Source organism: Hemibagrus wyckioides, linkage group LG16 (assembly GCF_019097595.1).
Source record: "Hemibagrus wyckioides isolate EC202008001 linkage group LG16, SWU_Hwy_1.0, whole genome shotgun sequence".
Classification (NCBI taxonomy): Eukaryota; Metazoa; Chordata; class Actinopteri; order Siluriformes; family Bagridae; genus Hemibagrus; species Hemibagrus wyckioides.
In genome coordinates, this window is record NC_080725.1 from 11,172,619 (window position 1) to 11,196,442 (window position 23,824).

General features: G+C 38.8%; 1 protein-coding gene across 1 annotated transcript; it reads left to right on the top strand.

Moving 5' to 3' along the window:
* Window positions 1–191: 191 nt before the first annotated feature.
* zdhhc8a (zinc finger DHHC-type palmitoyltransferase 8a) lies at window positions 192–15,487 on the top strand. Its single transcript, XM_058412426.1, has 10 exons — window positions 192–731; window positions 9,773–9,894; window positions 9,995–10,152; window positions 11,483–11,655; window positions 12,328–12,430; window positions 12,538–12,629; window positions 12,733–12,862; window positions 13,230–13,338; window positions 13,467–13,570; window positions 14,444–15,487. Exons 1-10 carry the CDS (start codon window positions 604–606, stop codon window positions 15,281–15,283), a joined length of 1,959 nt encoding a protein of 652 aa, XP_058268409.1. The 5' UTR covers window positions 192–603; the 3' UTR covers window positions 15,284–15,487.
* Window positions 15,488–23,824: the final 8,337 nt, after the last annotated feature.

A 23,824-nucleotide genomic window follows, 5' to 3' on the forward strand; every position in this document is an offset into this window, starting at 1 on the left:
AAAATAATAAAACAGTTGCGAACATTTACATATTATAAGCACTTTAAAAAGTTTTAAATCTCCATGCACTATATATAGTGAAAAAAAATCTGTCTCTATTTTTCGTATTAAAAAAACTAAATCGTGAAAGAAAAATTTGTATATGATGACGTCACCTACGCCATGCCTCTCTGCTCCGCCCTGGTTTAAGACTAACGTGTCTATTTAAGAGAATCAAATTGCGAGGATTTTGGTTCGTTTGATTCATTAAGAAGCGTTTTCTGAATGATGCGAGTGTTCATTATTTTAGACTTCTTTTTTTATTGATATTTAAGACCCGAACAGCGTAAACACCAAAACTGTGCTTTATCAGAGTCCATTCGTTCAGGCCTGTGAATCGCTTCACTCAATGATTTTTAAAGAGTCGTTCATAAAGAATCGACTCCTTTGGGAATTGTTTGCACTTGGCAGTAGCACCAAATTAAATTTTGTTCACGGGTCCAAGTGAAGCAATGAGCAATTTCTTTACCTTCTGGTTTTACGGACTTTAAAATGTAAACAACAACAAGAAAAACTCATACGTATTGCTTGGTGGAAATATGTTGTGTTTTTGGGATTAAGAAGATGAACTGTGTGGATAGAGCTGAAATGGCCACCGGGAGCGAAGAGCGCGTGAGATCGGGCGCATACATCCCCGTGTCCATCACTGTCAGTCTGCTGCTGGTGACCTCCACCCTCTTCTTCACCTTCACGTGAGTCACTGCAAATGTTCATGGTGCAGAGTCCAGAGACTTTATAACATCATAGTCTACACTACAGTCACATCCCATCACATTATTCAGCTAAATTGTATCCTATTGTGTTTACACTAAAACAATTACTGAGCAGCTATGAAATATATTTACAGTAAAGTAATGTCATAACTTATACGTGGTGAGAAATAGCACACAATCCAGTATATTTGCTCATGCTAAAGGTCTTATTAACTAGTGAAACTCTACAACTAACTAAAAACTCAAAAAGTTTGCTTAGATTCATATTTGCCAAACAAGTATCTTATATTTTCAGGGTTATTAAAAAGTGTATTCCTAAATATAACGTTCACAAAACTCTTTTCCTAACTGTATCAGAACTAATCTAATATAAACTTGTTTGTAAATGATCAAGCTTTAAGTTAAAACAATTAAATTCAAATGGTCGGTAAATAATACAATTTAATGCTTATTAATGCAGTAATATATTACTATTATTTATAATAAAAAAAAGTTCAGACTCTGAAGCAATCTACATTGTTATAGTTTGTAGACTGTTATATCATTTTTGCACCCTTAGTAACTCAGGTTAAAATAATAATAGAAAAAACAGTGTTTTCAGTGTAAAGGTTCAGTACACAGTATAAGAGTTTACTTAAAAGTGAACAAAAAAAAAAAAAATCCAGTGAATCGGTTTGGAGTGTCTCCTATAGAGCAGATGTAAATGTTTGTTTCTCTGTGTCATTATAATGAAGTCAGTGGCCTAAGGAAGCACCAGTTTTTGGCCAATTTGCATAAACTCTTTGTTATTCATTAGACAAAATTACACATTGCATTTTAAATATAAAATTCTCTCTGTATACGCAAAACATTTTGGAGTTTTTTAGCTCATTATGATTGAAATGTACATAAAGGACATTGATTGTTGTATGTAAATCTGTCATGTGTATTCATGGGCAATCTGCACTGCAGAAACTGGGGCAGTGTGCTACAGCCTGGAACCGATTAAATCCAGCTAAAGAGATGAGTTTTTTTCTAGCAGAATGATCTGCTGGTGTTTTACAGAATGCACGTCACAAAAATGACTTTAAATCACAGTGTGGCCTTTAGCTCAGCTGGTGTTGATGCCATGTGAGTAAAGGGTAGGATAAAGCAGCATTTGCTCTGTGACCTTTGCCGCCGTGTTTGTCCCACTTTGGGTTGAGCATTGCCTGATTCGTTAAAGCGTCTGATGGCTCCAGCAGATGGGAAGTGGATTAGGATTTGCATGCAGTAATGTTTAATTTCTAACTGGAGGGTCATCTTAGATTCTCTCAGAATAAACCCCTTTGCACTAGAGTCTAGATCTTTGTGGAAATCATATGTCTTGTGTCGTCGGTCACTTTGATTTGATAGAGTTGTTAAATGTTTGTAATATACACTACAGCGGTGTTGAATTCTCAATTCTGATTGGTCAGAAGGTGTTGATTCATTTTCAGTTCTATCAGCAGTTCTGAAAATATATGCATCAGTTCATTTATTTATCATTTATTTATTCGTATATTTTAAATTATAAAGCAGATTTGGGGGTGGAACAGGTTTTAAAAAACGTGTGTAATTATTGATATAGTTTCTGTAGTCTCCAGTGACTGTATTTTTACTAGTCAGCAGTAAAGCTGTGTTTCCAGAATGGGAAAGACAGAAGACTTTCTTTATGCTGCATTTTTTTTTACTCTTATTATCTTTTAAGAGAAAGAGAGAAAAAGAGTGAGGTGAAAGGATGATTGTTTATAGCTGCTCTCATGTGAATAATAACTGGAACTTGTTTTGCAAATGTGAGAGAAATCCCACCGATCCGATAACTCGGAGAAAACATATCAGATCCTTTAACAAATTTTGTAAGCCAATTTTGGAATTGGATAAAACTGGACATGTTTACATACAAGAAACTTGAATATTTGTTTTAGGGATTTTAAGGATTTAGGAGTTTTTAAAGAAAGCAACATCACATATAATTACGTTTAATTTTAGCTGGTGCTCAAGTTTTCACTATGAGAGAAAATAAACAGGTAGGAGGTAATGTGGCAACTCTATAAATGGATAAAAAGTATGATGTGTTGTACTTTAATAGATAAAAAAAAAGTCATCACTGGCAAATTGCTGTGATATAAGATGAAGAAAACGTCCTGGTACCTGCTGTAATAAAAATATAATCATCTTTGGGGTGATGATAGTAACTCTGCTTAGCACTTGGTCACTGCATCACTCCACCTCGCTGTTGATTATTTCCTACAGCAGCATGTCCCCAAGTGTTTTATTCCATACTTAATTTCTAACAATTTAAATGAAGTCCCTTGAGGAAGACTTCAGACACGAGTGTAAATAAAAGATCAGGGAAAGCAACCTGAACATAATGTCTGTACTGAAAAAAAAGGGGGGGGGGTAGTCAGATGGACAAGGTGATCTTTGCATTGTCTGCTCTTCCTGCAGTTGCGGTTTATGACACGCACATAAAAGTTGTAACAATAAAAAGTGACGAGCGTGCAGAGGAATTTATTCCATATTTAATTCCAAATTGCTTGTATCCTGGAGCAGTCGGCATTGGACGTTAACCTTGATGCAAATGGTCTTCCTCTCACATGAATAATCCCTGAGACCCAGGACGAGAGAAGCGGCTCGTACATCACTTCACATTTCACATCACTCTAATTACAGTGCTTCATCTAGGGAATAAATAGTCTTGATAGGCTCGGGAGTGTTCGGCGAATAATTACGCTGTTGATAAATAGCAATATGAAAAAAGATTTATTATGATAAGGTTTTTGGTCATACTGCCAAGCCCGAGGTTATGATGGACTAAATGTGGAAAAAATGCAGATTTGGTGAATCATTGTTTAGCTCTCAAATGATTTAGTGATTTGACATTCTATGTACAGTTTGTTTGAGTTTAATGATTTTAATCATGTGTAATGATTAAAAAAACACCATACAGAAATGTTACAAGGACATGGAACAGAGCAATCAGAATATTTTTCATAATGTACATTTCAAAGCATAAAACATGATGGTTAAAAAGGTGCCGGTTGTGGATAAAGCGAGTACGTAGTCATGTCATGTTCACGACCTAGGGAGCTAGGATTGAGACACACCCACTGAGTGAAACAATGTCCGTACCTAGAACCACATTTTGTCAGTGACTACAACTAGAAAACACAGTGCTACCCAGGAGACTTCATGATTTTGATCCACAGCCCTGTCTGGAAGGCAGGAACAAGAAAGTACTTATTGTCCTTTCCTCTCAGGGAAACGGCTGTTCGGGGCCTGTAAATAAAATAACCCCAGATTCAGAGCTGAAGCGGAGCTCAGCAGAAATGTGCCTTTACACTAAGAACCCATCTGAGCTGAGCCAAAATTAGATTTATAAGCACCTGTAGAAAGCAGTGTTTCTAAGCAGCAGTATCTAAGCACAGTGACAATGTTAAATGGAATTCATAACACTATATATTTTTTCTGGAAAGTTCCGTTTTCTGCTGAAACAAAAAAGTCAGCTGATAATTAATGTAGATGCCTTCTGAAAAGAATGTGGTCAGTCATGTCAATCATAAGGGACTTCTTTTACTCTTTAATATTATTAACATCACTTTCGTCATCAGGTCAAGGTCCAGGCATTGAAGAATAATAATAATAATATACTTTAATTTTATATATATATATATATATATATATATATATATATATATATATATATATATATATATATATATATATATATATATATATAGTACTTTTTGCATAACTTGCTGTTCTCTAACAAGGTGCTTAACAGCAAAATTCACAACTGGTGTTTGATCCATGAATCGACCAATAATAATTTTCTGGTTCAATTAGAATTGGTATTTAAACAGTCCTCTTCATCATGCTGTTCACATTTTCACAAGACCACACCTAACAATTGATCAACAGTACCTCGCCATTGCGAGGCTTCAAACAGGATGTTCTCAGAGGGACGTGGCCACTGAACTTAGAGTGTCACAGAGTGTCATCAGCAGGTTGTGACAGAGATACGGAGAGACTGGAAGAGTCACAGAAAGGCATAAAAGTGGACGTCCTTTGGCCACATCCCACGTTGATGACCGCTTCATTGTGAACAGTGCCCTGTGGGAACCGGATGATGAATGCCACTCAACTCCAGGCACATTTAAGGGAGGTGAGAGGCACCCAAGTGTCACGTTGGACCATTCAAAACCGTTTACATCAGTGTGGTCTGCCTGCTAGACGACCTGCAAGGGTACCTGACCACACCACCAGGCACAGGCGTCAGGCCAGGGAGCATTTACGCTGGACGAGGGACCAGTGGGCCTCAGTGCTGTTCTCTGATGAAAGTCGATTCACATTGAGCAGAAATGATGGCCGCCAACGATGTTGGATACGTCAAGGAGAGCGCTATGCATCAGCCACTGTTGTGGTGGTGTTACAGTCTGGGCAGGTGTGTCTACTCAATACAGAACTGCCCTAAATCTTGTGAATGGTACAGTGACAAGCCAATACTACCTGAATAACATCATTAATCCAGTCATTGTGCCCCTGCCTGAACAACACAGGCCTAATTTCATCTTCATGGATGACAATGCTCCAGCTCATCGAGGTCGCATCATTAGGGAACAGCTGCTGGAGGCTGGGTACCTCAAATGGAGTGGCCTGCACTTTCTCCAGACCTGAATCCCATAGAAAACTTATGGGATCAGCTGAGTCGCCGTGTAGAGGCTCGTAACCCTGCACCCCAGAACCTCAATGACCTGAGGGCCACCCTTCAAGAAGACTGGAATGCCATGCCTCAGCAGACAATAAGTCGACTCGTGAACAGCATGAGCTGTCGTTGTCAAGCTGTAATTGATGGTCAAGGGCACATGACAAATGATTGAGACACTGACATTTTTTGTTGTGGTATACCCACCATTGTTGTTGGCTTTTGTTTCAATAAATTGTTTGAGATGAGGAAATCACCATTGCATGCTTCTACTTAAATGCTCTACTTTCACTGTAGTGTGAACTTTTTACATTTTCCATAAATTTCACCCAAAAGAATGCCCCATTCAGGAGTGGCTCATCATTACTGTAGTACGTATCATTTTATTCAGTCTGCAGTGGCAAGCTGTTATAACACAACCTTTTAACAAAACCTCATTTATTATATTAATCATGTAAGCTTGCCATTGAGATGGATTGTTAAGTGGTAATGTTAATTCAGCGACTGAGAGCACTGGAGTCCATCTGCTCAGCGTGCGTGCCTTCATCACTCCTCTTTATATCGAATTACTGTTTTGTTTTTGTTTTTTTTGCTTGGAGGTTTGCTTGTCCTTAACAGACCCTTTGCCTTTGACGCAGATTCATGCATCTTCCTGAATCTTCCTGAATCTTCCTGAAATCTCATTTATTAGTTAGTGTGTTTATTTATTAGGCGCTGATGCGAACGGTTCAACTCTTAGAAGCTGTCATCAGGTCTGGACTCTTCTTACACTCCTACAGACATTTCCTATTAATTTCACTGTAATAATGTCAAAATGTCCAGTGAATAAGCTGAGATTTTAAAAGGTTAACCATTAATTGTGCTATTTTACACTTGTATTTAAAAAAACTTTACATTGAACATTGTGTTTATAGAAAGAATGTTTTTTGGAACAAGCCCATCCCAAAACGACACCCTTTCACTTGTAGGCTGTTTTCATTTCTGTGACGGGTAAAGACAGCCACTACCCTCGAGCAAGACCCTCAGTCTTCATCATTTCAGCTCTGTGCTTCCTTTGAATTCTGCTTCACTCGCAATTCGCTTGGGATAAAAATGTCTACCGTTAGAAATCTGCCAAATAAATCAACAGAAGTAGTTTATACCACAATGCTCAGGCTTGTGCACAGACATTGAAATAAGCTTAGCTTTAAAGCTGCTCGGCTGTTTCATTAGAATCTCGTCAGGACACGCTGCACATAATAAACTCTCTGCACTTTCCAGATGGTCAGAAATCAATGTTGGTCCAGTCTTGTGGAGGCATTCTGAGTAATCCTTCTAAGTTCTTTAAGGGAAGAGGCCTTGACGTGAGTCGTCTATTAATGTGAATGGCTTGCGTTATTAGCGTTTAGGTTAATATACAGTGAAAGGAAATACATGTTCAGACATTATTTAATATCCGTTTCAAATTCAAGTCTTTGATTTCATACTGATAGAGAATGGACTATATTAACAATATGTACACCGATCAGGCATAACATTCTGAGCAATGAGAGGTGAAGTGAATAACACTGATTATCTCGTCATCATGGCACCTGTTGGTAGGGGGGATATATAAGGCAAGTGAACATTTTGTCCTCACTAGTTGATGTGTTAGAAGCAGGAAAAATGGGCAAGCGTAAGGATTTGTTTGAGTTTGTGCAAGGACCAAATTGTGATGGGTAGACGACTGGATCAGAGCAACTCCTAAACTTCAGCTCTTGTGGGGTGTTTTCCCGGTCTGCAGTGGTCAGTATCTATCAAAAGTGGCAACAATGGGCACGTCCGATTAATGGAGGCCCCACCTCACAACTTACAGGACTGAAAGGATCTGCCCCTAACATCTTGGTGACAGATACCACAGCACACCATGCCTCGAGGGTCAGGGCTGTTTTGGCAGCAAAAGGGGGACCAACACAATATTAGGCAAGTGGTCATAATGTTATGCCTGATTGGTGTATGTATTATATCTATAAATATAATCTATAAATATAATTCCACTATATGTTCATGATAATTTATTAAATGTTGATTATTTTTTTTTTACTTTATGTTTTTTTTATTGTTTAATGTTGCACTGTGGGACAAGTAATCAAATGTCATTACATGACATCACACGTAGGTGACAAATAAAGAACATTGAGGTTTTTAAAGGTTAAAAAATAAATCTAAGTTTTATGTGTTCTTATATAAGATCATGGTGAAGGTGAAGGAACAGAAACGCCTACAGAGCCAAAGACATAGTGTAAATGCTTCGATAACACAAACCACAACTGATTCTTCTGCAGGTAATTCAGACTACACTCTCAAACTAATGCTGAGGAAGAATAAAGAAGTCAGACGTCACCTGAGATGAGCTGCAGGACGACCCAAAAGCAGCAGTTACACCGAGAACAATAATCATTATCCGCAGTCCACTACTAAGAACTTAATTTTTATTTTATTTTATTCATATGCTACACAATTGTATCCAGTTCATGCTTTTCTGTTACATTATTTAAAAGCGTGACAAATTCAATCCATCCTGCCATCCATCCATTTTCGGTGGGAAACCCTGAAGCTTTTTTTCCCCCTCAAATACGCTGTGATTTGATTCATTGGCTCCTATGTGTTATGTGTTCACAAAGTAAACCGCTGCTTTAATAAGAACCAACATTTTGTGAAATATAAATGAAGAGTGATGCAGCCTTGTCAATCAAAATAAAAGCAGCTCCTGGTGCTGTGGAGTCCTGCTGTACCTGAAAAAACAAAATACAGACCAACTAGAGAAAATAGAAGGCAATTAATTGTTGGCGAAGGCAACGTATGTGAGCAGCAATGCCTCGCGAACACATTCTTAGTGAAAGGATTAAACTGTACATAAATGCCATTAACATTTACCACAAATTCAATAGGACTTAATAAGCTCTCAGACCACTGGGACATCTTTGGCCCTGTGCCGATGTTTACTTTCCTCTATAATAAATAAAGTCTAGAGCGACGAACAGCATTAGTCGGATTTTTGACTTTATGAGGATTCATGAGGTTCAGTGGCTCATTACGTCCGTCCCCCAGATGCCAGAAGGAATCTAAATCCCAGCACAGAGGACAAGGACAGAAGAAAAGTAATAACTCCATAAAATGGATGAAAATGTGTGGATGATGAGATGAAAATGGCTTCATGTGGAATTTTGAATGGCAGTTGTTTTTTTTTTCTAATGACACTTTAATTTCAAAATCTCGCATTCGGATGCCTCGCAGTAAGCGGTGATGCTTTATATTTTCCACATCCACATGCACATTGCCTGTGATAAGCAGCCTCCTGTGTGATCTCTGATCCTGAATCGGTAATCTGAGGATTATGGAAATGCAGCTGGCGTAGCGCAGACATTTATTTAGTCTCTACCCCCAACCCCCCTTTCTGACCTCCATTCCTGCACACAGACACAAATAACAAGGTGGACAACGAATTGGCTGCTGAGTTCTGTGGATGCTGCATTGTTCATCATCATGATCTCAATTCAGTTTTATTTGAATTGCACTTTTAAGAGTCACAAAGCAGCTTGACGGATTTCCTGGATTTAGATTTCAATTCATAATGAGTAAATGAGCGGTGCTGGAGAGACTCAAAATAGAACACGTCCTCTTCGAATAGTGGGGTTATTAATCATTCATAGTAAAGATGGATTTAATATAAAGGTATCTCAGAAGGTTCTGAAAGGATGTTCAGTATTAGTATATTGGGAATAAGAGTCTGTCTTTATGATTACAGCAGCATTTTTAGAACAAATGAGAGATTTAGGCACGCATTTCTACGTTATATAAGTACATGGAGCAGAAAATTTTTCTTGGCTGTTACTTACGGTGAGTTGTGGCCTTAATATTAAAACCTGTTGTTATCTGTTCTGTAAATAAGTACACACAGATCTATATAATCCCAAACTGTGTGCATTTGATCTCCCACATTATCAGTTGTCAAGTGGATTTGTGATTACCTTTCCATTTAATCTTCTCCAGCAATTGAATCGTCTGCTCGTCTAATCGGTCGAAAGCTTTCATCTTTATCTACACTTTCATCATCATGATCATACCCCGAATGTATATTGTACCCAGAGGCTTTAAGGGCAGATATTAGATGGATAGAAATATTTCTCCATCATCTGATCTGAAGAAGGATCATCTGAATCAAGTCTAAGTGGCATATTTGTGATTGTCCCCAGATGATGCCGCTGCACACCTCTTCACATAGCCCTGAAGAAGCCAACAATTTACACTCGTCTGTAATTGTAAGCACGACTCTCATTCTTCTTGTGTTTCGCAGGTGTCCTTGGCTCGCTGAGAACGTGTCTCTTGCTTTTCCTCCATGTGTTGGCATCATGTTCCTTTTTGTTCTCGCAAACTTCACCATGGCAACGTTCACGGATGCCGGCGTGCTGCCAAGAGGTCAGATCACGTTATAAAAAATGATGATTAACAAAAATGCTTTAGGCTGATGAGATTTATTCTATAAAAACTCACTGTAGCACTGCTGTTTCTCTCCTAGCTAACGAGGATGAAGATAAAGACGATGGTATCCGTGCTCCTCTTTATAAGGACGTGGAGGTCCGGGGAGTCCAGTTTCGAATGAAGTGGTGTGCTTCCTGCAACTTCTACAGACCCCCACGCTGCTCCCACTGTAGTGTGTGTGACCACTGTGTGGAGGTGTGTGTGTGTGTGTGTACGTTTGTGTGAATACTCTTGAATATTTTAATTGTTACAGTCTGGAAATGAATAACATAATATTGAAATAGGGGAGATATTAAAAGATGTGAGTGGATAAGTATTTGTAAAGATTTTTTATCCTATAAAGCCTGACATAATTCACAGAAATTATTATTATTATTATTATTATTATTATTATTATTATTTTATTTTATTTTTATTTTTTTGGGGGGGGTGTTTGTATTGTAATTGTTTGTATTTTTTGACAACCGTTTGCATGACTTTGTCATATTTCTATCATTTTGATACATCGGGTGCTTATGCCAATTTACTGACCACAACAATGTTTTTTTTTTTTTAGAACATTTTAAACATTTATTGGTTTCTTTTTTTTCCCCACACAGAAAACTTTTTCCAGCCTTTTTTTTTTTTTTAATTTCGTCTTGTGGAAGGCAATCAGTTTCTGTCCTTGTTCAGGCAAAGGTGGACTTTACATTTCCCACAGTAGGGATGTGAGAAGTGGATAAATCCCCTAGTGGGTAGAAAACAAGTCCTGAATTGTATACAACAGGTTTTTCTGGAAAGTATTGATAATGTGGGTGCAGAGGTCTCAGAAACTCATGTAGCAAATCTGATACAATTGGTTTTATAGTTTTATACCGTATCCCTGTTTCCGAAAAGCCCCAGTAATTGTTAGGGAACATACCCAAACTCAACTAAAGAAAGTTCTGGAAAAAATTATACCAATTATCTGAAACTTTACATATCCACTCCACTCCATTAAATCCATCCTGTCTGTCTTTCCTTATTTTAAAATCCTTATTAAGTGCACAGTGTGGAAAATTTAAGGGGGGGGGGGGTGAATACTTATGCAAGGCGCTGTATTTGCAGGAATAAAAGAGGCCCAGAAGCAGGTCAAGCCACTTTGCCTTTATCATTTTCTTCCTTTTTAGATACCATCTGCACACAGTCAGCTGTATTTAGGAAGCTGACCCAGTATTATGCATTGTGTGCTGTTCATTAGTGTGTGTGTGTGTGTATGTGTGTGTCTGTGTGTGTGTGTGTGCGCTCAGGGAAAAAAAAACTGCTGCTGCTGCTTAAGATTCCTCACAGCGATCTGCTGTTTGCCTGCATTAGAAATGCAAAATAAGTGAGAAACTGATTACAAATACAATTAGCTTAGCATTATTATAATAATGCTAATTCCTGAATTTTTGCAACAGCATCCAATGAACATGAACATTGGCTGTGTTTCGTAACTGTCTTTTATTTACAGTGGTCCATGCTTGCATATGACATTGGATTCCTTTGCTAAATGAATTGTTCCCAGGACTTTGACCATCATTGCCCCTGGGTGAACAACTGCATCGGGAGACGGAACTACCGTTATTTCTTCCTCTTCCTGCTGTCTCTTAGCGTGCACATGATGACCATTTTCTCTGGGGGTCTTCTGTATGTTCTGGACCACCTGGAAGCCCTGTGGGAGCTGCACGCAACCGTCACGTATCCTGACTCCGTACAGCACCATGAGTTAATGATCTTTTTCCGAACGTGACAGATGAACCTTTACGCAAACGGCAGTGCTGTGCGTGCATAACATACTGGTTTAACTGTTAGTACACCCAATTAAGCTACCAGGATCCATCTGTGCATCCGGACTTAAACCATTCACACTTTAATTACATGTAATTCCTGTTTGTTTCACTTGAAGTTGGAATAATTTAGCGGTTAATGAGAAGTTAGCAGTCAATGAATAATGTTTTTATGTTATAACTGAATGATAATAGGATATTTTAAAGAGGAAAATGATGAACTGTTCACCATCTGTGTTTGAAAACTTTAATAGAATGGGTCAGATTTTAGATTTTTGCCTGAAAGTAGTCTAAACTTCTTAGAATCTGTTGACTTTTAAACAGTTAAACAGCTTTAAAAGCTCTAAAACCTTCGCGTAAAAGTAAAACGTAGAACAACATAGCACATCTACCATTTCTTGAAGACATATTTTCAGTACAAAGTGTCTATGTAGTTATCTAGGCATCTCATATGTGCTAGATATCAGTGGCTGGTTTATCTCCCTGAAATTAATCTATAATACCATCAGTTTAATAGCTGTGTTAATAGCATTTTGAACAGTTCATCAGTAGTGCAAATTGGTCCTTGACATCACTGGGACAGTTTGTTCATCATGAGCCTGTCAGGCCTGTTCTTCATCCCGATTATGGGATTGGCTTGCTTCCATATAGTCTTGGTGGCAGCAGGACGAACCACAAACGAACAGGTGAGATGAGGAGAATGTGTGATCTTTATGCACGTAAGATCATAGATTGGACCTAGAGAAATCCAGAAATTCTTGCTGAGTTTCTAAAACTCGGTCTTTTCTTCTAGGTGACTAAAAAGTTCCACGGAGGAGCAAATCCCTTTACACGTGGCTTCTGCAGCAATGTGGAGTTTGTTCTGTGTAGTCCTATTACTCCAAGGTACAACACTGTCCTCATGTCGCTCTCTAATATCCAGTCCATCTCTGCTCGTGTCATGCTGCAAAATTAGCATTTTCATTTTTGCTTCTTTTTTCACTGGAAGATACACCAGGAAACTGGGAAATAAGCCGACTGTCCATGTCCAACCACCATTCTTAACACCAGAGTTGCTCAAAATGTCAACCATAAAAGTTGAAGACAATGGGATCCAAACTGAAATGCTTTCTGTAAAGGTAATACACATCCCCTATCCTATTTTAATGTAACGAAATTGAGCGAGAGTAACCCAATGAGCCAGATTAAGAATATGAGTGGGCAAGTATGTGAATTGAAACCCCTAATTTAGCAGATATTTACCCCTTCTCTTTTTGTCCTCTCAAATTACACCTTATAAGCTAGTGAAGAGCCTATTTAAAGCCTTTAATCAAGGCATGTGAATGTGACATGAACATTAACCATTTGCCTGGCTGCTTTTGCTTCCTGTGTGACTGCAAGAGAGAGATATCACAGTGTCACTGATGGTGCTTTAACTCTAGAAGTGAAGGCCCATTCAGTACTCTGACACTTATAATGGATAGATCCATGTTTGTCCTCTGCTAGCGTGCAGGAGAAATGGATGTCTCTGAGTGTAAACAGATGAACACACCGCCCTCTCTGACACCCGAACCCGACCCAGTTCTGCTCAAGAGTCACCTGGCTACATTGCAAGGTGGACGTTCATGTCTCTTTTTCACCCTTGATGTTGTATTAATCGGTGTGAAGTATGATGTTTTAGAATGCACACCTAAACTTCATATTTAGAGTTATAACAGAAAGATGTGTTTTTTTCTGCTTTAGAGAGCTTACTGCAATCCAAAACCGTATTACCGTCTATCCAGAGCAAAATCGGTCAGATTGTAGAGTCGTCTTCCAGAGTGAATTATCAAATTCCCGTGGAGCAGGTGAGTGGTCAGTAGGGCTCAGGTCAAGAAATGTAACAATTTAAAAAAAAAAAATTCAAGACTGGAATAAGCTAGAATGTGTTGAAGACCAGTGAAGTCCAGGATGAACAAATATTAAGACCAGGCCTTAAAAAGCACAATGGTAGCTCACGGTTTAAAGATTTGAGCTACTGATTGTTAGCTTGTAAGTTCAAATCCTAATGCTGTAAAAAAAGTAATTAAGCAACTGCTCATTTATACCAGTCAGAAGTCACTTAAAATATCAGCTAAGTAAATAAGTTTGCCTATCACAAGTGTTAGCTCCTCAAAACAAAAAATTCAATATACCTCAAAACTGATTTTCAAAATAAAAATCTACAAACAGTCTGTTAAAAAACAGAGAAAGAAATTTCTTGTAAAACCCCATACCTGAGATGATGTTTGATCCTGGCACTATCCAGTCATGCTTTCAAGTAATTCCATTTTTTTCTTTTTATCACATCACCTGCATCTTTATTCAATTCCAGTTTAAGGTTTTTATTTGATTTTAAAGTATTTCAAGGATTCACTGTACTACTAAATTGCGCAGAACATATTCTGCCACCATCTACTTTGAGCTGCACTGAATGTGTATGTCCTTCATCCTTCATTCACTTCATACAGCAATCGAACATAGAACATGAATATCACCAGTGTTTAAGTGGATATACAGGAAAGTGACATTTGGTCAAGAAAAAACAAAACATAATCCATTAAATCAGGAAGTTATTATTCTTATACACACAAGTTTCGATTTTTAATGATGCTTAAATCCTAATACATCAAACTGACACAAGTTTGAAATGTGGGCCTGATTACTACAACCTCTTCTTGTTAAATTCTGTGTTTATTTAGATGAAGTGCACAAAGCAGCCCCAGCTCCACATGAGTGGTTTTGCCCAGGATCCATTTTTTGAAGCTGGAATGGCAGAAACGGAGAAGACTCCCATCTCTACCATGCATTCCAGCACACTTCCCTTGAATACACTCATTCTGAACTCCCGCTCACTCACTTTGAAACATGCCCACTCCAGAGGAGATCGAGCTCATCAGTGTCCCGATTCTGTGGCATCTTGCTCCACCCAGGGCATCCTAAGCCTCTCCTATGACAGCCTCCTCAGTCCAGCACAACGTGGGACCTTCAAAGTGAACTACCTGCCTCCTTTCCTTCCTTTAGAGCTGGGTCTGGCCATCAGGTGCCCACCAGATGCCCAGCATGCACCCTCCCGTACCTGCAGCCCGGGTTTCACTGGCACAAGCAGGCAGTCACCTGTTCACTACGACAGCCTTTCCAAACCTGCCATGAGCTCTATCCAGGAACGCCATGAACTGGAAGAGCGAGAAAAGCAGCCAACTTTTCAGGATATGTCTGTCTACGACACGCCCAGTGGTTACAGCTTGCCATCTCGGAGGCCCACTCCACCCGCCTATGGCTCTCGAGAGTTCCTCATGAGCAGCGCAGCGTACGGCTACGCCTCTTCGCTCCGACGGGCATCCAGGACTTCCAGCTCATCCATGCATGCCAATACGAACCTCCAGAGTCGCTCGCTCTCACCCTCAGCCTGTAGATCTCTGGAACATCATGCTCGGCACTCAACCTCATCTATTCCCTGCCCGATGCCCAGCTCCTCCTACACAGCGCAGAAAGCCCTGGCTTTGATCACTACCTCAGAGAGAAAAGACTCAGGTCCGTAGTATGAGCCCCAGATTCTTCCAGTCTGTGTACAGTACATATTTATGATGAAAACTGTCCCATTTATCATTGTTTGGTTACACATGCTTGTCCATATATATCTCAACTTTTTACACATTTATTATAGAATTGCAGTTTTTTAGATTTTGATCCCCTGTGCTTCCCATTATCGGAATAAAAAAGGCTTCATTGATAGACTCTGAAAGGACATGAAAAACAGCTTCATGCTATGTGATGAATTCATTTTGTGGTTAAATGTACTCTGTTAAATGTAATTTGTTGTTTGTTTTAAACAGCCCATGAATGTTAAGTTAGAATGCATTCTGTAAATTTTGGCCAAATTTCTTATCACATTTTTGTAGCTGTCAATAAAATATCTGCTCAGAGATTAAACTCTGGTCTCTGTGCATTGCTGGCTCTGCAAATAGGAGATAAAATGAAATGTGGATTAGCAACATCCAAACAATCAGGCTAAAAAGGCATCTCTCATAATTGCCTGTAAAATGTATTGGCTGTCAATTCAGGACACTCTCCCTCACGCAGTAGCACTTAGGCATTGCGTGTGCATGTGACTTTTTTTGAATTAGTTCGAATTCAACTAACTTCTGTAAAAACTACATGCAATACATACAGCATGCGTCAGGTTTTTAGTCCTCATCCTGCACAATTTAGTGTCTTTCCTTCAACTACGTTATTTAGAATCGTTATTGATATTTGCATAGCAAAAATGGTTTTTTGTTTTGGTTTTTTTTACTTTGGTGTAGCTACACCATGTAGCTACCCTGCATTTTAACTTTTCTACATTACAATTCTACGTTATTTTTTAATATAAATACTGTTTTTGAATATAAATACTACCATTCTGCTACCATTCTGCATATCCACAACTGTATAGCATATTTGTAATGTTTTCTGAAATGATGCTTATTATTTAATAGCCTTAGCATGGATAGAGCTCCCTCCTCTGTTCATGAGAAGAATCACATGTTGATTTTGGCTTGTTTTGGGGAGCAGGATGCTCTCATTAGTCTTAATGCGTATTTCCTTCAGTTACCTCTAATATATCGTAAATTGTCTAAATGTCTAATGATGATTCATTATTTTGAAATAAGGGCTGCCAGTTGGAAGATAGTATCGCAAAGTAGACTTTCAGTTTTCAGTGCTATTTGTCATTATAAAGCATGCCGTTCATCTGCATAATATCAAAGTCCCATTGTTTCTCCAGGAAGTGGTGGTTACAGACAAGAAAAAAAGATTCTGGTCCACAGATTCTTGTCTCAGCTCCACTGTGATTGGTAGATGTTAAAATTATTCAATCTAAATGGTATTTACCATGGCTTAGCTGTCAAGAAACTGCCGTCCTTTAAATGGACTATTTCCTTACATGTGCAAATACACAGATGCAATTTCCCAGTACGTCTTTCATCTCTGTAATCCAAAATCTAACCAAAGACAAAACAGAGCGCTCAGCAAAGCTGGAGCAGAGTACACAGTGATGAAAAGACTAGATCTAATTAGTCCGTAGGCAGCCAATGCATTTGAATCGCTTTTTTTCCCTCAGAGAAAGAAAATGTAACGGTCTGATGATCTATAGTGTCAGCAAGTATCTGTAGTTCTTAATGTATAAAGCCATAGGTGTCACATTGCAATCCTGGAGAGCCAGAGTTTAGCATTAGCATTCCTTCACCCTTAGCTCAACTTAGCTCATTAGTAAGGCTTTCATGAGCTGAATATGATATGTTGGCAAAAAGGAAAAGCTCTGCTGGGATTTTGCCCTTTAGGTTCTGAGAGAACTTGTTAGATATACATATTCATATTCAATGAATAGATGAGGCCAATAGGTAGGATAAATCTAGATATTATATGAGGTTGTTTCCCAGTTCAAGGCAGTTTACGCTTGGTAATTACATTTGGAGCATTTGGCAAAAGCCCTTATCTAGAGCAACTTACATTTATCTTGTTTAAGACTATTTAGCAATTGAGGGCTAAAGGCCTTGCTCAGGGGCCAAGCATAGGCACCTTGATGGTCCTGGAATTTGAACGTCCAACCTTGAGGGGGGGGGCTCAAGTGGTTAAGACTCTGGGTTGTTGATCGAAAGCTCGGGGTTCAAACCCCAGCACTACCAAGCTGCCACTGTTGGGCAATTCAGCATAGCCCTTAACCCTCTCTGCTCCAGGGGCACTGTATCATAGCTGCCCCCTTGCTCTGACCCCAACTTCTGATATGCAAAGAAAAGAATTCCACTGTGCTGTAAAGTATGTGTGGCGGTAATAAAGGCTTCTTCTTCCGATCAGTAGTCCAACACCTTAACCGCTGTGCTACCATTTCCCACATTATCTGATAAAATGTGTCTGATGTGTGAAAAAGAAAAATTTGGAAAACCGATGCTTCACGAACAGGAGTGAGAAACTCTCATATATGGAATGACTTCGGAAAATTAGCACCATGGCTCTTGCTCGTGTTTGTCTGAATACAATCATAGTGCAGGCTTTGTATCGAATACATTGTACGAAAATTCTTTAAAAATTTAGAGTTTAGATCAGAAGTCTTTGAATGTATAATATGGTAGCCAATTTAGCGCCAAAGGCAGCAGATGACAAAGTTCTAGCAGTGCCAGAAACTTGCTATTAAAATCTCAGAGTGAAGCTGCCAGGAAAAGTGTTTGCTCTGACGTCAGAAGATTCCAATCCTGACAATCCTGCAGCCATCCGTAGCCAAGAGTCAAGAAAGCAAAAACTTATGTTCTCAGAGTAGGAAAGCAGACACTAGCCACTCGCAGGCACCTGTAAGCATGTGTATGCAGCAAAAGGCAAATAGCACTTTCGACTGAGTGTATAAGACTGCAGTGATGTAGCACAAGAAGCAGCTCAGGAGGTCAAGACTTGGTAGGTGACAGAGGAGAGTCATCCACCAAAATGAAGACTGCATAGGATTATCCGAAACTTATTGGACTGCAACATTAAAAAAAAAAAAAAGCGTAGTGGCAATGGCAAAATTGACAAGAAACGTGCTGTTTATGTGATTTTCTGCATGAGCATGGATTGGACTGATTGATTACATGAGCCCAACATTGTAGTTTTCATTAAATACATATCCTATCATTAGAGGATCTTCCTTTGAGAACCCATGTTATCTCACTTGCTTCTAGAATTTCCCTTTTATTGGGTTCATTTAGTGCATTGTGACAACTTATAATCTTAAAAGACCGTTGAAGGTGCACGGTGTAGCTAAATAACATAAACAAGAATTGAGGCACTGAAAAAATAGCAGAATCTGGAGTGCTGTGCAACTTCGTGCTAGATTCCTACAAAGGGACCTAACACAAAAGACACATGGGCAGGAGTAGAATACCAGGGAAGAGGTAGGGAGGTGGTGGGGGTTGTAGGATGTTATCTAGGAAGAAGGTGGATGTTACATGTTTTTTTTTCCTCCCAAAGTTTGTATTGTGTCTTGTATTCTTTTTCCTCACTATTTTGCAAAAATGTTCCCAACATATGAGGATATTTACATTACATTTCTGGTAGACACCCTTATCCAGAGGAATGCCTCATTTTATACAATTGAGGGTTAAGGACCTTGCTCAAGGGTCCAGCATTGGCAGCCCTGGGATTTGAACTCACAATCTTCTAATCAGTAGTCCAACACCTTAACCACTAAGCTACCACATAGGGCATAACCACTTAGTAGTTGTGAGGAAATGTGGCACCCTCATATGAGGACACCAGGGTTTTAGGAGGTTACAGGGGCATTGAATCTGCAGCAATTTGAACAGTTAAGACACGTCAGGAGACGGAAGACTGCACAGCATTACTTAAACCGTCTTTGATCAAATATTAAAAACAGCAGGCTCACTCGCAGAGAGTTTTTTTTTTGGGAAGCCAGTCTAATGAGTGAGCGCAAGGCCTGTGTTGGAATGATAATAAAAGGAACCGCTGGTGCTCAGGGCAGTCTGAGGTTGGAGAAGTGCTAGCATGCTCAGCCCTACATAATAGGTGGCAGTGGCACTGTGCCTTTAATTGCCGTGGCTGTCGGACCATGTTGTGGAGTGTTATTTCAATGCATACGTGCTGCACATGCACAGCAAATCCCTGGTGATAAATTAACAGCTACAATGCTGAATTAACACCTCCACCGTACACTTCATTCCAGTTGGACACAAATGAACAGTGTGATAGTTCATTGAACATTGCAAAATTTGCTGTGTGGTTAGGGGATTGTACTGAAAATTAATTACTCTGCTCTGGTCTTAATTATTACATAAAAGTTTCCAAGACAGTCCTAAAGGATGTGGTGCTGTGTATCCACATGTTTATTCTCTGCACACATTACCACACAGGTAATGCTGATTGTTTTGCTCTTCTATTTTAGAGTAAGGTTGGAATGGGACCAAATATATTAATCAGTTCTTAAGGACTGATTTGGGAAGCAGTGCCATGTAACAGGAAAACAGCAAGCCCTGGTTTAATTATTAAAGGCCATGGGGTACTGAAAAAATTATTTTATACATTTCTAGCTTTTGTAGATCTCCCAGAGGACATCTCACCAGTGACTAGACAAATGTCAAATCATTTTTAATGTTTCTTTATACAAGAGTGCTGTGGATTAGTCATAAGGTTTTTCTATATTTTCTATAACAGCAGCTATGGCAATAGTTCTGGCTGCAAGACAAATTGCAGGTTTGTACTAATGCACATGGTCTAACATGTTACTGTTTCTATAGTAACAACTCATTCACAGAGACTTGTATGGTGGATGCTGCATACAACCTGAATCTAATACAACTATTTTTTAAATATATAGGGGAAAAAAGGTGTAAATGTTTTGTGTCAGGAGATGTCTGGAGTCTCCAGTGTAAGTCTTTTCTATCAGTCAGAAAGTGATCCACTATGGTCAAATTTTCAGGACAGAAAACTTTCCAGCAATCTCAGTATTTTATGAGAATATCATAAATATTATTTTATGAGAATATCAGTATTTCAGTGTTTTTGTCTTATTAATTTCAGGATAGATGGAAAATGGAAGTTTCTGAGGAAATATAGCTTCCTGTCTGTTCCACAATGCTGTGGCATTAAATTTTTTAATAAATAATAGATTATTTTATTGGCAAATAGGTGTGACATAAGAGGAATAAGACACCATGGGATGATAAGGCTCTGTTAGATCACATCACACTATCCTGTCATTTATTATTTTCCTATAACAGCATGCCCCATTGTGTTTTATTCCTTAAATATCAATTTGGCATTACATGTTTCTTAAAGTGTATCTCTCTCACACATATTCCCTCCTTCCTGATACAGGAGCGTCAGGGTCATCACAGTCCAGCTGAATTGATGAAAAGCCTCCTACAGTGTCAGCTGACAGGAAAAAAAAGCAGATAAATCATCATCAGTAGCGGCTCTACGGGGAACATTGTCTTACATCTATTATTAATCACAATTCAGGGAGAAGCTACCCCATTCATTATTCATCAAAAAAGTTGCACTGGGCTACTGGTCCAGTGGTGCACCACCCGAGGGGAAAACTGTTCCACAAGTGTCTTTAGCCTGTTATTATCTGTCATGGTCTCTGATGAAACCTATTTTCTATTAGGAGTCAGCTACTTTACCTTGATCATGACTTAACCCTTGTGCTCTGTTCAGGTTGAAATGAACCTGACACATGAATGATTGACCATATAATTAAAACCTGAATTATATGAGCTATTTTTGCATTAAGCACTCTGTTGGACAGTGCTAACATTATTCTATTTTGTATACTTAGCTGGCATGGTGGCTGGTATATCATCATCATCATCATCATCCACTCATCGTATATTAATAATTCATTCTGTTTTGTATTATTCCACAATACGTTTTTGTATATAAAATTCGAAACATATAGATGTGAATTTATAATAGGAAAGGAAATCTTAAAGGTTCCACATCCAACACTAAAACAGAGGGTTTTCCTACTAGAAAGAAACTAAGAACGCTTAATTATTAAAAATTAAAGATCCTTGCCGAACCCGCTTTTTTCCCAGAGTACAGTAATAAAACTTTATGTGCTTGATTTTCTATTAATATTATTTTGTGACTAAATGAGATGAAGATATATAGCATATTTAAAAATGTAATTGGATTGCTGCTGAATATATTGCTTGTGAATGACTCAGAGCCTCAAGGTAAACCATGGTTGATTCCAATGTCAACTACTTTATGCAGAGAAGAAAAGCACATAGGTATAAAGATGCTAGCCGACCAAACATACATGACATCTGTGTTTGTCTGAGGGCTGTAAGTCATGTGTGTGTGTATGTATGTTGCATGGCCATGTTATATTTGGATTCAGGCAGCTTAGGGTTTTTTTTTCATTAAAGAAAATAGAAAAGATCTCAAGGTAAAAGCAGAGGATTGTATTGGACAGCGCCAGCTGAGCCACCCTGGCCCACCAATTGGGAGGCTAATAAATAAGGTATTATCACATAAAAGAGAAAGATGTCGAATGAAGGAACATAACAGGTTTGCCATGGTAATAGATCCATTACTCTACGTGTGGGTGTCTGTTTACGGCTTTCAACGTCGGTTGATTTTTTTAACCTTACCCCCTGTAGTTCTCTTCTCCTGCTCAATAATTTGAACATATCTCTTTTAGGGATGTTAATATTACAAAAGATGACATTTTTGGGGAAAAAGGAGACAGGCAGAGAAAGAGAATGAGGCAGAGACAATGTATAATCTTAATTACTATTTTGATAAGTAGCTTACTTAACATATGTGAATGTGCCATTTGAGGAGGATTAATCACCATTTGAGCAGAATTAAATTACAGGCTAAATTATTCTGTTGGTGGTAATTCTTCACTCTGGAATGGTGAAGAATGAGTAAACAGTTGTGGCTGGTGTATTGAAAGCAAAAGTATGTGCAATTTATTATTTAGTTTAATCCAAGAATCAGTGTTGGTATAAGGAAAAATAAACCTACATATTGTTACTAACAAGCTCGGACTTTACCACAAATGTCCACCTAGGAACCATGGGGAGATGATTGACGTCCAATGAACCTTCTAAAAACACACTGTGATTTATCAGGAAGATCAAACCTGTCAGAGCATCACAACACCTCATCCAAACTCTCATCATCGAACAGCAAATCTCTGCTGGCTGATTTACCAGCTCACACTGTTGCATGAATAAAAAGCAGCAGTGTGTTCGGTCTTCAATCACCCTAAATGAGCACACATGTCTCCACTCTTCATCTTCCTGCACTGGCACCCCATAGCTGCTCAGATCAAGTCTTTGAAGCTTGCCTACGGAGTAACCATTTAGTTTTATATTTATCCAAACAACTTGCAAATGAGGTGGAATCCAATCAAAGCATGGAGCTAAGTATTTCAGAATTATGGCTGTTGCTCAAGGGCGCAACTCTCTGTACAAGGATTTGAGCACACAACCTTGCAGTCACTAGCTCTGAATCTTACCTTCTACACTATAGTTCAGCCCAAGACCAATTGGGAAATGACTATATGACCTTACAGAGACTATGCCTCTTATACCAAGAACTATAAATGTACTCTCTTTGTAGGTAACAGGCATTCAGTGTGGACAGCTGAACTCATTGTTGTTCTTTGTGTGGCCATAAATGTGTGTGTGTGTGTGTGTGTGTGTATGGACTGATGTCCCATTTGACTCTCAGTGTTCCCAAAATTGGCATCAGATCCATTGCAGTTCTTAGTAATTATTAAAAAATGACTTATTAAAGTAATTAATGTAATTAATCCATAATTTAAATTATTATTTAAAATGAATGAATGAAACAACAACCCAGTAGTGTTGCTTCGCTTACTTATAGACTCTCGTTTTTGGAAACTACATTGTAGTCTACCTAGTCTCTAATATGAACTATTTAGCTAACATGGAAGAGTACAATGTTACCCAAATGGACTCATTGTTACAGGTTCATTGATTTGTTGATTGATTTATTCATTTGATTATCTTAACTAGGATTAGGTAAGTTAACACTTATCTTGATCCTATACCGAAAACACCAGGGATTACACCCTGGAAGGGACACCAGTCCAACGCATTGCACCATGCACACTCCCATTCACAGGCAATTTAGGGTTATCAGTCCACCCAGTAGCATGTTTTTGGAAGGTGGAGGAAACCACAGAACATGGAGAAACCCCATGCAGACACAGGGAGAACATGTGAGAACCTTGCTCTTGCAGTAACCTGAGCTCAGGACTGAAGAGGGGACCCTGAGGCTGTGAGTCAGCATTGCCACCTACTGTGACACTGTGCCACCCTATATTAAGTATAATTAGCCCACTTACTGTGTACCTAGTTACAAAGCACTTAAAATGACTGTTGAGATTGTTCTCTCTTTAAACTCCTGCACATTATGTGCAGTTATTACATTTTCATCTGTCCTGTGAATTCCATAGTGTACTAGGTAATTCAGTAGGTAATTCACAGTGCAAGGTAATTCTCCACTCAGAAGAATTGGGGAAATCTCAGCATTTTTGTGCCCTGGGTTTCCTTTTTTTTCTTTAAGAAACTTTC